Here is a 16443-nt window from a genome sequence, read left to right as displayed (position 1 = left end):
CATTGCGTATCCGTTGTTATGTGACCGATGTGTAAAGCAACATAATGCGCCTGCGCCTAACTAAGAGCACGCTTTGAAATCAAACGCCGGCTCTTGCTTGAAAAGGCCTTCAATAAAGCTTAGCAAAATCGGCAAATCTCGTTTCTGCAGATTTAGCTCGGCCAATACATTTACAGTATTGATATTCCTATAGGAAAGGATGCTAGTCCATCACAGTTAACACAGCGCTTCTCCGGTTTCACCAAAACACCAATGTCCAACACTGATTCATGACCAGTTAAAACAGGCGTCACTTGCAGGGATGTTTGCAAGACATCACCCATGCAAGCCGGTGAGAATCATTGCGCATGCCCTGATCGAAGGTTACCCAGGCATTATACATGGAAGTCACCATCAATGGCTAAGAACTCACAGTTATTTCCGGAAATCATGCATTCCCAGCATGCATTTCCTAATTCCAAGGCCGATTATACAATAATCTGCTAACGGATAGTGACTACACGATAATGGAGAGGTGGAACTTGTCATTTTTGTGTCATTTCCCTCGGTTTTTACACAGGAAAAAAAGTACGATTGGGATAACCTACTTCCCAGGCTTTTTTTCTACCAGCCGGTCTGCTTTAGTTGGGAGCCTGGACCCCTCCTTAGCTGGTGATGTCATATTCTCGTTACCATAGCACTTTCGTTTCTCTTAGCCGGCTTGGCAAGAGACAACAGAGGTCTCTGGGGACAAAGGATTTTTAAATAAATTCTAATTTTTTTGATTGGCTGTTTGAAACAAAGAATTCTTAAACGGAAGTCGAAAACGTAACGACTCTCTCATACATTCTTTTGAAACGTCATGACTGCATACATGAAGACCGGAATTCCTAGAATCTAGGACTGCCGAACAACACGTTTCCTGGAAACAACACGTCTTCTCGTGCCAAGGCTCAGCCGGCTAAGAGAAACGAAAGGGCTATGGGGACGAGAATGGCGATGTCATTGAACAGCACTCCTCTCAGGTCTCCTGATAACAAATGTTGTAAAGAAATGAGCAGGGAACACCTGGAGACTGGGGTGAAGTGACAACTGAGTACCTGGCAGTTATTTTTCTCCGACTAAGTCGTTTTTGTTTAGTGATCTGAACCCTCAGTTTAAACTTTCATTATTAAGCTTGGGTCGCTATATACCACGGTAAGTATCGAAACACATCGAAATAGATAGGTATTGGACTAATAAAGTCACTTAACTGACTTTTCATCGGTAAAAGCTGCTAATATTTCAATGGTATTCACTTCTCTTTAGTTAGCTGATAAGCCGAGAAGGTGTCAATTTTATTGAAATAAACTGGTTATTCAGTGAATGATAAGGAATATGCAAGGAAAATGGATGGAAATATACCGTTTTTTTGGAAAAATGTCACCACCGGCTTCACTAATCAAACACGCTTTTGTTTGCTTTAAGCTCAGGTTTCAGCCTAATGCTGAGTGAGATACAAAATCGTTTTTAGCCTTCGCAATCGAGTACTGTTCTTACAAGGGCCTACTTGTCATAAATTGTTGCTATCCGAATCGACGCAAAATGCGTTTGGAATACACACGTGCTGAATACTGAATGATCTAACTTCTGGGAAAAGGTAAGTCGGTCTTTTAAATAAATTGCGAAAATCATTTTACAATCGATCGAATTGGACATGGTCGGTGATCTTCGTGCGATACAAGTGATTATTCATAAATTCCGCAAGAGAAGACTATCCTGTATAAGAAATATCGGACGAAAACTCCGCACAGAGCTTATCCATGGTTTTCTGAATAGCCTATTATTGTATCTAGCATCTAAGGAAACCGAAAATAATTATCAGGAGCTCAAGAAATTGAATAATCGAGAATTCTAGATTCCAGAGTGTACTGCTCTGAAACTCAGACCAGGAAGCTGAACCTTTCAAATATGAGATGTGCTTGAGTTCTCAGGGTGTTAAATGCCGCGAAAAAGGCGAGACTATGTCCCGCTTTTATTTCTTTTGGACTGAATACAAAACTTGTTCAAACGACGGATGGTTTAGATTGTACTATTGCGACAAGTTTCAGATATGATGCATATTATTTTAAACTTAGGCATTTGAATTTTTAGTTTACTGAGATATTGTTCGCCAGGGGGAATACTATTTATTATAAATACTCATATAAAGCATCAGATATGAAAACGTAGAGTCTAAATTTCCGGCGCCAAAAAGAAATCGAATTTTTTCAGTGTCTGTAATTAAATATTCTAAACAAGAAAAGGCGACGGGTTCACTGACCTGTAATTGTTTACTTTCTTGCATTTAATTGTTACATTTCTCTCCTTTTACCGCACAATAAACTCAGCTAAGCCATGACATTCGCAAAATTGAGTTTATAAAATATGGAAAGTCATCAAGGTCATAACACCGTTTATGGTTTTAACATTGAAATAATGATTTGTAATTTTCTCTTAGATGTTTACAAATGACAAAGAAACTTGAATCTTCAGTGCATTTTTGAATAAAAATCTCAAACAAATTTTTTTGTTAATAATTCAGTTTTCAGAAATTGTTTGACATTTAATAGTTTAAGCGGCGTGCTATAGTAGAACGACTAAAAAGCTTTTCTTTTTTACGATTTGTCAAGACGCTGTTTTGCTTGAATTTTTCCTTTGAATAAGTTTATCATTTTGTAATAGTAAATAAAAGAAACTCTTGTTTATAAATCTTGACAGTCGAGGACCAAAGGTGAAAACTGAGAAGAATCATTTTGACTTCGTCAGTCGCATTATTCGAACCACTAAACTAAAATCTCTTTAATTGCTAGTGATTAGATAGTAGTCTTGAGTTTTCACGATGTTACAGAACTGAGGTTAGTCAAATTGTATTTATTTAGCTGGAAATATTTGTACTCAAAGAAAGACACGATATATAATTTTTTTACAATGTTTCACGTTGATGAAATATGTAATAGATGTATCGCCGCGAATTTTTTTGCATTGCACTGCCTGGCGGAGAAATCAACCTATCCTAACAATTACTACCCTGGAAAGTGCAAAAAAAAAGCGACACACAAAATAGCGATAAATTAGGTTCTTACTCCCTGGTTTTTCCTGTATTCCAAATGCAATATGTTAACCATTCTGATGAAATACAAATTCTTTTCAACAAGTTTCGCTGCTCTTTTAATTTTTTTCAAAAGTTGCAACGACAAACTTTCGGGGCTTTAAGGTAGCAAAACAAAAACCTTCTCTATCAATTTTCATATTTCTACTTTTTTTTACCATAAGGTATGTTTAACTGATGATCACATTTTTTCTGGTAGAGATGTTATTGTGCAAATACAGACTGTAATTTCTGGCGTGAATTCAGTGTGCTTTTCCGACATGAACCTTTTGCTCATCAGCTTCGATCAAGGTACATTACATGTAAACCATGTTAGACTATTTACTCCGGATACTGGCTGATCGCAAACATCAAAAAACTTCGGCGGGTTTGATTCAATTTGCATTGAAAAAGGATAAACATTTTTTTTGTAGTATTGTTTAAAAGCTGTGATTAAATACTCTAAACACGAACAGGCCACGAGTTGACGGAATCACTTTATTGTACTCAGTAGTCATGTACGCGTTTAAATTTTCTCGCTAGCTTGGTATAACCTTCCCAAAATAAACTTTTCCACACTATAAATTAAAATTTAACTTTAAAAATGCAGGCAACTGCAGCAAGTCGTCTAGGAGTAATATCGTTCCTTGGTTTTAGCACAGAAATATTTTCGTTTCTTAGCCACGCATATAAAAACCTTGCCATTAATTTTGAACGTACCGTCCGTTATGGGAAACTTGCGATTTTCTAGCAACAATGATGCCAAAGTATCTTTGTATATTTAAATGATCTTTCGATTTGCTCAGTATAAATTGTTGTCAAATGTTTTGTTTTCTGTTAGGACGATCAATCCAAATAACGAAATGGCCCACTAATCAGGGAAGGTTTTCAGACGTTATTATCTCTTGATCATGCATAGAATCCACATTAATCGACATATTGCTTTTTAGTGAAAATATGTGTCTTTCCTTGAAAAATTGCCGTGTAAAGCCGCGACGAGTTTAGACAACACCTCATATGTTATTCGCTTTTTACTTTTTTCACTAGGATGTAAATATAATAGTTTATTACCATTTTAGCTTCTTCGAACGCTTTCAAACTTCTACAAGTTAACTAGGGGCTATGAATCGCAGGGTTTAAATATATATCAAAATGTTTTTTTTTTTCGGGAAACATTTCGTAGGTTTACCGCGCGGCTAAACATCCTTGGTTTATTGGTTATTGCCAACAGGAAATTTAATCCCTAAAATGCGAGAGTATAGAAACAAACTACTTTCTTATTTTGTTATCATCAAACTAAAAATGACAATGCTTGTCTTACAGATTGAGAGGATCATTACAGCACGCATCCTGCTTCAAAGTGAATCAAAACGAATCAGAAATAACTGATATATCAGCATGCAGGCTACCACACCCGGCATTCAAAGTAATTTTTGAGTGAATTACTCTCAGAAACTGCCTGTTTCAAGTATTTAAATACCCCCCCCCCCCCCCGGCTCATTTAACTCATGAACAGCCAAATTCAAAATACAGTCATTAGTTGAACATTTAACAAAAGATAAAGAAGAAATCGAAACTTATTTCTGTTTCTCTTAGTAACTTGAGTTTCAAAGTCATTAGGAGTAAACGCGATCTGTTATCACCTTTTTGACGGAACGTTTTGCGAATTTTGTTTTGAGCAATTCTGAGCATTTTGTGAATTTATCCGGCTAAACTTTCTTTGCAATGTAAGATCAACAACAAATAATTCTGAATCAACCATTAAGTAGGATGAAGGAAAGACGGAATGCATGCAGCTCATCTGAGCTTTTAGCCACTAATGATTGTAGGCAATGTCCTCAGCCGCCAAACTTTGAACTAAATGCTTTTGCCCGGTAGGCTCAAACATGCTCTGTCCACCAGCAGTCATTTTCAGCATTTTCAAAAATTCTATGTAAATCTTCATTTTCAGCATGAACTGGTCTACATGTTCAGTATTTCAAACACCTCCGTCATATTTTGGCCTTAGTATACTAACCAGAAGTATCATCTGGAAATTACAATTTCTCATAAAAAAACTTTTAAGGACCAAAACCGAATCATTTTGGACACAGGTTACAATGAAGTGCACGGCAACTTACGCGCGTCCTTATTTCAAAAGGAAATTAAGCGCATGCTCAGAGTTTGGCCTTCTTACCTTTTATTCGGCTTTGGAAAACCTCCATAAACTCAAGCGCGTTCAATATTTCGTATGCTCATCTATAGTAAAAAATGAAGTGAGAAAAATTTTTTTGCGGTAACTCCAAGGAGTAAAGTGATGCTTATATAACACGTTGTACTTATCAGTAAAGGATGTTATACTATTCAAAGCTTTCTAAGAGACAGGGTAAACCAAGAGGCAAAGTTCCACATATAGGTTTACCCTACCGGCCGGGATAAAAATACTAGTAAATCAGTTCCTATTAAATCCTATAATCACTTACTAATCACTACTAAAAATCGGAGACGCTGTTCTTGTTAAGTTTTGAACGCAGTTTGACAAAGACTACGGGCGAGGTTTGAGCACTTTTATTAACTTTAGCAACACATTTTCGAAGGAAAAGTAAAACTTTTTCGATCAATTTTTAGATCGATGCTAAATCGTTTGTTACACGTAGGCAAATTAGCAATAGGATTTTTGCATAAAGAGAAGTTTTTTCTTGTTGGTGGCTTGTTCTTTACAAAGCTGTCATCATTTTTGAAGCTGTCAAAACATCGTCCAATAAAAAATGCATCCGAAAACATGAAAATTGCCTTGCACCGAACTCAGTGACGCAAACACCTTGCTGTAATAAAGATGAGTCACATCCACGTTTTCACCAGTCCGTGACACAGTTAACTACGGTTAAGTTGGGCTTTGATCAAATTCGCACAATGACTTGTGTTTCCTCAGGTTCTCGTTGCAGTTTGCTGTTCTTGGCGTTGTTTGTGACGAGTCAAACCTTAGCTAAGCCAGGGAATAGCGCTAATAGCATCCCAGTCAGTTCTACAGCCACAAAGCGTTGTAACAACGTGTACAACAGCTTCTATGCAGGGCCAAACAAGAAAATTGAAACTATCCTTCAAGAAATGAAGAAACAACTCACTCAAGTGCAAGATGACATCAACACCCTGAAAGGGAGCAAGCCGCCCGTGAAAGGTAAAGACAAGTCTGTTTGTTTCCTAAAACTTTATTTGTCCTATTCGGCCGCGAAATGTAAGAAACTGCAATAATGTTTTTGTAAATCTTGATCTTTTAGTTACGATATATAGTACACTTTCCAAACGTAACGATGATAAAACTTTTTTTTGATCGACAGCTAAGAAGAACTGTGCTGAGCTGTACAAATCCGGTCAAAGAATCAGCGGTGTTTATACAATCGACCCTGATGGTTCAGGTGCCTTTGATGTGTTCTGTGACCAAACAACAGCCGGTGGGGGGTGGACAGTGTTCCAAAAGAGACTGGACGGCTCCGTTGATTTCTTCCGCGACTGGACCCATTACAAACGTGGCTTCGGTAACCTGAATGGCGAGTTTTGGCTGGGACTGGACAAGATACACCGCCTGACGAAAACAAAGAACAGGCTTCGAGTAGATCTGGAAGACACTGCAGGCAAAACTGCTTACGCTGAGTACGACATGTTTGCAGTTACGAGCGAGAAAACTAAGTACCAGCTGAGCCTTGGATCATACTCACTCACAGGTAAATTTTATAATATCTCTTTATCTGGTTTTATGTAATGTTTAATAAATGAGCAGCAGTGTTTTTTCAAGTTTAAAACACGAGGCGCAGCCGAGTGTTTTAGACTTGATAAAACACGAACTGCGAATTTATTGAACGGCTTAAAAATCTTCTGATGTAGATCAACTAATTCTTGCACTAATATTTAGATTTGAGGTTATTTTGGCCTGGAAAATTGGACGTAAAGTTTAGCCGTGTCTTTATCAGATATAAAGACACTCATTAAACATTAATTTCTTTTGTATTTTCTTCATGAATTACTAATGAGTTTCTTTAAGAATACTTTAGGTACGCTTATTACACAGTTTCTTAATTGTCGAGTTAATATAATCTAGTCATATCGTACTTTTTCTTGATTTAAAAATGCGTGAGGTGATTAACTTATACTTCTTGCTTTTAAGGAACTGCTGGTGATTCTCTTTCTCGCCATCGTGGTGCTCCCTTTTCAACCAAAGATCAGGATAATGACACCCATACGAGTGTTAATTGTGCTGTGGCCCGTAAAGGAGCCTGGTGGTACGAGGCCTGCAATGACTCCAACCTGAACGGTCTGTATCATTTTGGAAAACACTCGTCAGACAATGATGGTGTGAACTGGGATCACTGGAAAGGATCTAAATACTCCGCCAAGAGAGCTGAGATGAAAATCAGACCAGTGCACTTTTAGAACTTTCTGTCTATTGTTTGCTGATAGAACAAATACGAGTCTGGAAAAGAAATGTCCAAGTGACTCGATGAATAAAAATGATGCAAAAAAACTTTTGTCGATAGCTATTTGTTGCCACTGACCAGTTTTCTACTTACGTTCCCCCTTGACATAACAATCCCCCTAGCATTCCTTTGTTTAGATTTTGTGTCTGGGTTCTTGAGTTCTTGTTCTAAAAAACACTTAGCTCTATAGAGAAAAATTGATATTACATGATGCTTTCTGCTCTTGATAATCTCTATACCTCTGAATCTTTATCTCTCTGTCACTCTCGCTCTTAATCTCTCTCTGTCTCTGGGTCTCATTTTCTCTATGTCTCTGGGTCTAAATTTCTCTATGTCTCTGAGTCTTAATATCTCTGTCTTTGGGTCTTAATCTCTCTATGTCTTTGGGTCTTAATTTCTCCTATGTTTTTTGGTCTTAATTTCTTTATGTCTTTGGGTCCTTTAGGTCTTAATTTCTCTCTGTCTTTGGGTCTTAATTTCTCATTGTCTCTGGGTGTTAATTTTCTTTGTTTCTGGGTCTCAATTTCTCTATGTCTCTGGGTCTTAATGAATACATTTTTCATTAGTAAAGACGATATTGTTTAAAACCTTGTATTAAAATTCTCTGATTTTTGACTCAATTGTAACGCAAATTGGAAGGGAGTAGACTTTTCCCAATTTAAAATTTTGTCCGGGTACTTTGCTGATAACTGTTGTTTAGCTGCTGGTGGGGCTTGTTTTTTTGTAGAGAAAGTTTCATTGATCAGTTTTGCAGCGGCATCACTGGTAGGGGTAAAGCTACTTTTTAATTTTAAAAACGGTGTATTTTTTACATATTTAGAGCTTTTATTGTAGTTGTTACTGAAATTCCGTTTTACTGGAGTGACAAATAAAGTATTTTTATTTATTTATTTATTTACTTATTTATTTTTTAGATTATTTGTTATTTTCCCATCAGTGGTTACTATTTTGCGAAGACTACTTTTTGTCTTGTTTTATCTCAGTCTCTAAATTTGGGAAGAATTTGTTGTTTTTACCGAGTTCTTATACGAGAGCAAATTATTGCGCCTTGTGTCAGTAGTGTGACAGTCTTTTTAATCCAGAAAACTTTGAGGACTTTATAGATATTAAGGTCGGGTGATCAGAAGCCCAGGGGGGTACTCGGGATTTTAAGTGACGGGGATGATCGAAGGATTTTTTTGGGTTCGAAATTTTCGATTCCGGGATTTTTTTGGGTAGGAAAATTTGGCAAGTATTTTTTGATTTAAGTAGGGATGTTTTTGGATATTTAAAGCAATCTGAACATTCGTGGTAGTGCTTTGGCTGCGTTGTTCTGTGAATAAAGCACAGACAAACATGTTTTGAGGGGTTAATTTTTGATCTAGGAATTTTTTTGGGTTATGTTGGAAGCCCTTGGGATTTTTTTGGGTCTTGAATTTTGCCCCCATTCGATCATCCCCGTCATTTGAAATCCCGAGTACCCCCGTGGGATCAGAAGAAAATGAAAATGAAATAAAGAGAAAGGGTATAATTAAAGTTTGATTACGCATGTCACTAAAACTCCAAGACGGGTATTTTGAAGGTTGGTAACATGTTATTTTATGGCAGAATTCGAACTTTGCCGTTTCCCTCGTCTTCCAAAGCTTGGGTTTAATTTTTTCTATTGTCATTAGATAAAAAAGCCTTGAACACAAAATAATGCTTTTGTTTTCTTTATTATTCTACCTCACATGTTTTAAATTTGCTTTCCTTCACAAAAGCATCACTAATCTAACATGACAGAGAGATTATCTTAAGTACATGATCCCCTCTCTTTCGTGTCCCCGAATTAGTATGGGTTTTCCCGAGCTAAGTGCTTCTTAGACACGTTAATAAAGTTTCTATCCTATTCAATTCCACTTATTGCGTAGATCCAGTATACATAGCGAAACACTTTGGTATAGACGCCAGGTTTTCTAGGCCTAGCGCACCCGTGACCCCAGCTTGTAACTCCTGTGAGGTACCACTTGCCACTAAACTCGCACACCAAGGGACCCCCACCATCACCTACACAGGCATCCACTCCTCCATGAGGCATAATACCAGCGCAAAGCATGTTGTTGTAAATCTGACCTGGGTAATAAGATTGACATACAGAATTTGATATGCGTTGTACTGACGCTTCTTGAAGGTAGTCTGGTTGTTGCGCGCCTTCCATTAACGCTCCCCAGCCTGTAATATAGCATGTCTTGGTTGCCAACGAGTTGCCATTGCCGAGACACACGAGCCCGACACTTGTGCCAAGTGTCACTTTAGTCTTCAGTTTTAGGAGCGCGATGTCGTATCCGTGCGAATGAATGTGGAAGCTCTCATGCATTATAATCCTTTCAACCTGCAGTTCTTGCGCAATGTCGGTTATCCTGTAGGCTCCCATCCTACATGTGTATCAAAATTAACACAATTAGATAAAAAAAACCCGCCGGTCCTAAAGTTTGCGATGTCCAGTGAGTTTACGCTGTGTAACATGATCATAATTTTATTTCATCCAAGTCGCCATTCCACTTGTTATTTATCCACATTTACCCACAGGGAGCCCATACAAGCGGTGTGACTGTTTGTATGTTCAAAATATCAAGAAAGGTACAAGAACAACGAAAGGTACTTATTGACTAAAAAATATTGCGAGTAATGCCTACATTTAAGCTCAAAATCTACCCCATTTGTTTATTTCGTCGCGACGTCTCTGCGTCTCAAAATACTGTTACTAATAGGTAGAGTAACAATCAGCGCAAAACTCTTCAAATCGCCCAAATTCGCCACTATGAGCCTTCTTTTTTACTGGTTTGGTTTATACTTAAACAATTTTTCCCCTCAGTGTCCGTGAAAATCTTCCAATTCGGTTAATAATTGTTAAATATCATTAGAAAAAATAAAAGCGTCTAAACAAAGGTAAAGCGCTGAATTTTACTCTTAAACTCCGTAAAAGCAGTAGTACGGATAGAATCAAACAGTACTTTTTACTTCTTAGCTGAGAAATATTATTTAAATCATAATCATCAGCCTAATACGAATATTATAGTTTGCTTTAAGTGAGCAGCATATTTTCTCTACGATAGCGGTATGATTAAGTCTTCAATAGGAAATATTTACAATTTTTGCCTCTCGCGTATAACGTTTCCGTGTTTGTACCGATAGGAAGGCTAGCCAGATGGTTTATCAGTTTAGGCACTAGCTATAGAGAGGTTTTGCTTCTCCCCTTCCTTTTTTGGGATAATAGTCAGGTAAACTGTGCTGTCTAAGAACACTATAAATAAGAAAGTTAGGATTCAAACTCGTTCCTATAAAATCCATGGAGTTTGATTTCAGCGTAGGTAGACTGATTTGATAACTTTACTCCACTAATAAAAAATTATTTTTCTTTATTAAACTAACTTTTCGATGTAGATTATCTCCGTACTTGGTCGGCAGTCAGGGAATGTCCTTGTCGCAGGAATTAGTTTTTCGGACCCACGACATTTTATCTGCGACACGCGACACGCGCCGATAAGACATATTTTTTCTTTATAAATAGGTATTTTCTTTGTAAATAGGTATATTTGAGCTTTTAATTCGGAAAGCGCCTCGCATTGATACTCACGTCCCGTTCGCGCTCTCCCCTTTGGGAAATACCCTTGGCTTTTTTTTTTAACTTTGTATTTTTTAAATTATTTATGTCATTTTCTCAATAAATTTATTAAAAATAATGAGAAAATTAAAAAATTGTTGAAAAGAATTGCATGACCTAATAAAAGGTTTTGCTTGATTTTTCACTCGCAGCGCTTCTGTTTTTATAGCTGAAAACATTCCTGCGACTCCTGCCAAAACTATCCTTTCACTAGTCTACCTTTACAACCGAGTAAAGAACAATCACCAACCTTACAACGATCTGGCTTGGAGAAAAACCATTAACACAGTGAGCAGCAGTCACCACCCATTGTTCACCAATCAGTGATCCACCACAGAACTGCGATCCTCCAGCATAGGCCAGCATAGCCATCCACGGCCAGCTGCCATTTTGAGCCTGGGTACCACCCACGATACGAGCACCAACGGGCCTGGAACCACAGCTGGCAGCTTATAACAGTAAAGAAAATAAAATTGTCATGACGACATTAAGGTCATTACCCTGTATTGCATTGCGCATCCTTACTGCGCAGAATTTTAAGCGTCATTAACAAGGGCACATAAACAAAATGGCGACTTTTTTCTATGCGGCTTAGTCCGCGAGAGAGAAAATAAATCGTCTTTTCTTGTTAACGAGTATTGTGACCTATCAATTTTTTCTCACATTTTGGGTGTAGCGATCAACTTCTTTCTGTAAAACGAAAACAGATCAATTCTTATGTTTGAAAAATAAATTATTACTGGAAATGTGTACTTTGCCGGTTGGCTCGCTAGGGCTTTCCACAAGTTGTTCGAGATTTCCCAAAAAGCTGCCCATAATTTCTCAAAACGTTGCTCAAAAGTTGCTCCAAAACTCCAAAAAAGTTGCTTTTGATTAATAAAAGGTGCTCGAAAGTTGCCCTGAAAAATCCAAAACGCTTCTTTTTATCAAGAAAATTCTCTAAATATATGCTGTTCCTTTTGTGGGTAAGTTTTCTAAGCAGTTTTATGCAATTTTACAGCAAAATAAGTATTAACATATTAAGGGGAAAATGTGTTAAATAAAGGATTTCTTTAACTGAAAAATCGTGAAGATATTGGTGGCGTCATGTTTGCTTACGAGTTTTGTTACGGCTTAATGAAGAATTAGCCGTTCAGTTCTATTTCGGGGCAACGACCTTAAAAAAAGATCGCTTGCTAACGAAACATTTTAATCACTGTTACTAATTCTAATGCTACAAGAGCATTTCTCAAAACCTTGCCTGTCTGGCCCGATTATATAACTGAAGAGGCAAACAGCTGCAGTCGATGGATCCTTAGATAAGTTATCTTTTTCTTAGAATGATAAATTGCTTTTCACTCATAAATTTGTTTAAGTATCAGTTTACCTGAAGTAGTTGGCGGCGGAGGAGCGGCGGTTGTCACTACTGGAGGAGCAGTTGTTGTTGGCTGATTATCTAAAAAAGAAATGTCAATGTCGCACGATCACGCAAGACGAACTAAGAATCGGTAAACAGTTTATATGTTTTAAACATCAACTGGTACCACTATGACTGTCTAGATTCTATAAATATAACTTTCAAATAACTGAGCTACAATATAAATAATAATTGTCTTGCATGAGCAGTTTGGAGTGGAGGGTATGAAGTGTTGGCCCTTTTGTCAGTTGCCGTTAAATATCCTTACCCAGAGCCACCTTATAATGGACCAAAAATAACAAATTAAAGCTCTAATCAAAACTATAACAAAATTCTCGAACGTGATTGGTTATCAGCAGCCCGATTTGAGCACTAATAGGACAGTGTACGCGTCATGCCTGTAATTGGACAGTGTAATAGTACAGTGTACGCGTCATGTTTCTAATTGGACAGTGTAATAGGACAGTTAACGCGTCATGCCTGTGTAATTGGACAGTACGCATCATTTTGCGGGCGCTGTTGTTGTCTATTTTGTTAAGTAAACTGCTATGTTTTCAGTATTCACAAAGACTTTTAATCATTTCACCGGTAAAATTTGTTTGTTTCTCGAACTTTGTCATAGTTTTGATTAATTGGTAACAGGACTTCGTGTCGTCCAATTCGGCCTGTAATCATACTTGTGATTAAACAAATCGGACGACCGCGTAGCGGGAGTCCGATTTTGTTAATCACTTGTATGATTACAGACCGAATTGGACTCCACTCAGTCCTATTACCATTATTAGTACTACATCCTTAGGGAACTATCATGAGTCTTAAAAAAGTAGAGTACAGCGGAGAAAAGGGTGAGGCGGTTTATAGCGTAATATGTAGTTTACATGCATTGAAGCGTTGTAAAAGTTGTGTAATGGCAAAATGAAAAAGATGCCAAAAAAATGACTCACTTAAGTTTAAAAAAACAGAATTCTTTTTAAAATCGATCTATATAAGCTTTTTAAAAGAAAATTTGTTATTGAATAGCAAATAGTAACTAACCACAAAACCAATTTACGAATAAAAACGATCCAAAGAGTGATTGTTTTTATCGCTGCTAGAAAATATCAACCTTACAATTGTATCAGCGAAAAATGAGATATGACTTTACAAAAAGATAATTATTATCTTTAAAAAAAGCTTTAAGAGCATATTAAACAAACGCAACGAATAAGCGAGTTCATGTCCTCACAGAAACATATATGTGTTCAGGAACTTTAAAAAAAGATCGAAGCATATCTTTTAAAGAAGATTCTGTGCTTTTTTTTGATGCGCTTAGGTTTGGTTTGGAATGGGTGCGGATTTCTGTTGCGGATTGGAGTAGTAAATGGAATGGGTGTTTATGGTAATGAGGTAGAGTTCACTTAAGAAAGTCTGAGTTGAGAGTGAGTCGGTTGGCTATTCCATACCTTAATGCTAATGGAGTAAACAGGAGGGATAATTTAATATTCAACTGGTTGTATTCCATGAAAATGTCCTGGCATTTATCACGGGCTCTAAGTTTTCCTGCCGATAGCCTTGCTAGCAGCAAACGCCCTTCTTTTTAGCTCATAGAAAGTTTTTAAAGTGATAAATGAAGAATCAAACTACTTTCTAAAAATCCACATTTTTATGATTTTAGAGACCAAAAACTTTCTGCATGAAGGAATTGGCCAAACAGTGAGTAAAACCCCAAGATTTCTCAATGGCTTACCATCGCCTGAAAAAGGCCAGGGCAACTTATTTATATTGTATTCTGCTGGCTGTCCGAATCGCTTTCTTTAATAGTTAAATCTTTAAACCGTTGCTTGCTTGCCTCATAACATTATACCTAGAAACAGATCGTTTAAAACCCCCAGGGAGTACTCAGGATTTCAAGTGACGGGGATGATCGAATGGGGGCAAAAATCAACACCGAAAAAAACCCATGCTGAATTTCTGTCCCTGAAATTTAAAGAAAGGGAAAATGATATAACACAAAGAAGAACATTAGACATTGTACACTCGTGTTTGTTTATTCATCATATTATCTGAATTTAACACTACCTCCTCCTTAAATCAAGCCATCCAAGAAATATTTGCCAAATTTTCCTACCCAAAAAACTTCTGGAATCGAAAATTTCAAACCCCCAAAAATCCTTCGATCATCCCCGTCACTTAAAATCGCGAGTTGCGGTTTGATAGATTGTTTCATAAGTTGCACGACCACGCTACATGAACATCACTAAATAAATTTGATCGAGTTACAGTTTACCTGAAGTAGTTGGAGGAGCGGTGGTTGTCCCTACTGGAGAAGTAGTTGTAGTAGTTGTATCTATAAATGAAAAAAACAAATGTTGCACAATCAGAAAGAACATTTGAAAAGAATTATTTATTGTTCTCCTTAACAAGACGTTTCACTAATAAATTTGATCGAGTTTCAGTTTACCTGAAGTAGTTGGAGGAGCGGTGGTTGTCCCTACTGGAGAAGTAGCTGTAGTAGTTGTATCTATAAATGAAAAAAACAAATGTTGCACAATCAGAAAGAACATTTGAAAAGAATTATTTATTGTTCTCCTTAACAAGACGTTTCACTAATAAATTTGATCGAGTTTCAGTTTACCTGAAGTAGTTGCAGGAGCGGTGGTTGTCCCTACTGGAGGAGTAGTTGTATCTAAAAATGAAGATAATGTTGCACTATCAGAAAGAACATGAACAATGAATTATTTATCGTTCTCCTTAACAATAAATTTGATCGAGTATCAGTTTACCTGAAGTAGTTGGAGGAGCGGTGGTTGCCCCTACTGGAGAAGTAGTTGTAGTAGTTGTATCTAAAAATGAAGATAATGTTGCACTATCAGAAAGAACATGAACAATGAATTATTTATCGTTCTCCTTAACAATAAAATTGATCGAGTTTCAGTTTACCTGAAGTAGTTGGAGGAGCGGTGGTTGTCCCTACTGGAGGAGTTGTTGTTGGCTGATTATCTAAAAACCAAATGATAATTTCGCACGATCACACTAGACGAACTTCGAATTGATAAAGAGTTAATATGTTTTAATATCGTCTATTATTCATCTTCCGAATTAATAGATTACAATATATAAGTTTGAAGTGGAGGAGTTCGAGTGGAATGGAGTGGACTATATATACCTGGACAATGTCCCCACAGTCCTTCATAAATAGGGGTCAAACTGCACCACGGTCGAACCCAATTATCGCTCGTGCATTCGCAGTATGTTTCACCTTTGTACTCGAACGGGAAATGACAACAGTCTCCTTCTTTAGTCTCGACGGTGTTACAGCCTATAAATTAGTATAAGACAACGTTTAAACTGAGTCATAAGATAAAGTAAACACTTCACCGTTATCAAAGAAAAAAACGGTATTTTTGTCAATATTTCGCCATTTTTTATGAAAGAAAAATAAACAAAGATAGAAACGTTTTGCTTGATGATGTTATGACGAAATCAAGAATTGGAGGTGATGAAAGCATCGTTAATTTAGGTCGGTAGGTCAAGCTACCGTAGAGCTTTTTTGCATTTCATTCCTAATTCCGACAATTAATCCTTACTTTCTCCTCCCGAAATTTGTATTGATTTGTTACTCTCCTAAGATATTTTACTCTGATCACAATTTAAGCTGTTTTTGTCTTTGAAAACTTGTTAAGAATTTTCTAGTTGCTTCTCAGTTACGCTTACAAAACGAACTTTATTCAGCTGAAGATTCCTGGATGAGTTAAAAAATCCGCTGTTTAATGTAAAAGTAACATTTTTACAATTAGTATTTTCGGTTTCCTTGCCCGGTGATGATCATTAGAGTACTTAGAAAGTGCTAGCGAGCTAAAACAGATCGTTTAAATGAGTGCAACCAGTTTCGAATGCTAAATCACAA

At 37.1% G+C, this 16443-nt stretch overlaps 3 protein-coding genes across 5 annotated transcripts in view; 1 reads left to right on the top strand and 2 right to left on the bottom strand.

Moving 5' to 3' along the window:
- Positions 1 to 16443, bottom strand: part of LOC144641559 (ryncolin-1-like) — an 85289-nt gene that overhangs the window by 56779 nt on the left and 12067 nt on the right. The window lies entirely within an intron of this gene.
- The window catches only part of LOC144641477 (uncharacterized), a 108030-nt gene that overhangs the window by 89703 nt on the left and 1884 nt on the right, over positions 1 to 16443 (bottom strand). Inside the window, exons 4-10 of one of the 2 annotated variants that reach the window (XM_078500480.1) lie at positions 15703 to 15855; positions 15477 to 15536; positions 15320 to 15379; positions 15172 to 15222; positions 14998 to 15057; positions 14824 to 14883; positions 12528 to 12596 (exon numbers count right to left, since the gene is read on the bottom strand). In XM_078500480.1, coding sequence (XP_078356606.1) covers positions 12528 to 12596; positions 14824 to 14883; positions 14998 to 15057; positions 15172 to 15222; positions 15320 to 15379; positions 15477 to 15536; positions 15703 to 15855 — 513 coding nt within the window. The remainder of the gene's footprint in view (positions 1 to 12527; positions 12597 to 14823; positions 14884 to 14997; positions 15058 to 15171; positions 15223 to 15319; positions 15380 to 15476; positions 15537 to 15702; positions 15856 to 16443) is intronic. The other variant, XM_078500488.1, reaches the window with a different exon arrangement.
- LOC144641555 (microfibril-associated glycoprotein 4-like) lies at positions 1043 to 7586 on the top strand. 2 transcript variants are annotated; one of them, XM_078500584.1, is made up of 5 exons: positions 1043 to 1176; positions 4412 to 4514; positions 6000 to 6245; positions 6406 to 6789; positions 7230 to 7586. In XM_078500584.1, exons 2-5 carry the CDS (start codon positions 4487 to 4489, stop codon positions 7493 to 7495), a joined length of 924 nt encoding a protein of 307 aa, XP_078356710.1. In that variant the 5' UTR covers positions 1043 to 1176; positions 4412 to 4486; the 3' UTR covers positions 7496 to 7586. The 2 variants fall into 2 exon arrangements, with proteins under 2 accessions (XP_078356710.1, XP_078356709.1); XM_078500583.1 differs by lacking the exon at positions 1043 to 1176 and adding an exon at positions 1459 to 1618.

The sequence above is a fragment of the Oculina patagonica genome, chromosome 2, assembly GCF_052425735.1.
Source record: "Oculina patagonica isolate OP01 chromosome 2, crgOcupat, whole genome shotgun sequence".
NCBI lineage: Eukaryota > Metazoa > Cnidaria > Anthozoa > Scleractinia > Oculinidae > Oculina > Oculina patagonica.
Note: the sequence above shows the minus strand (reverse complement) of the source record. Positions and strands in the feature narration are given on the sequence as shown.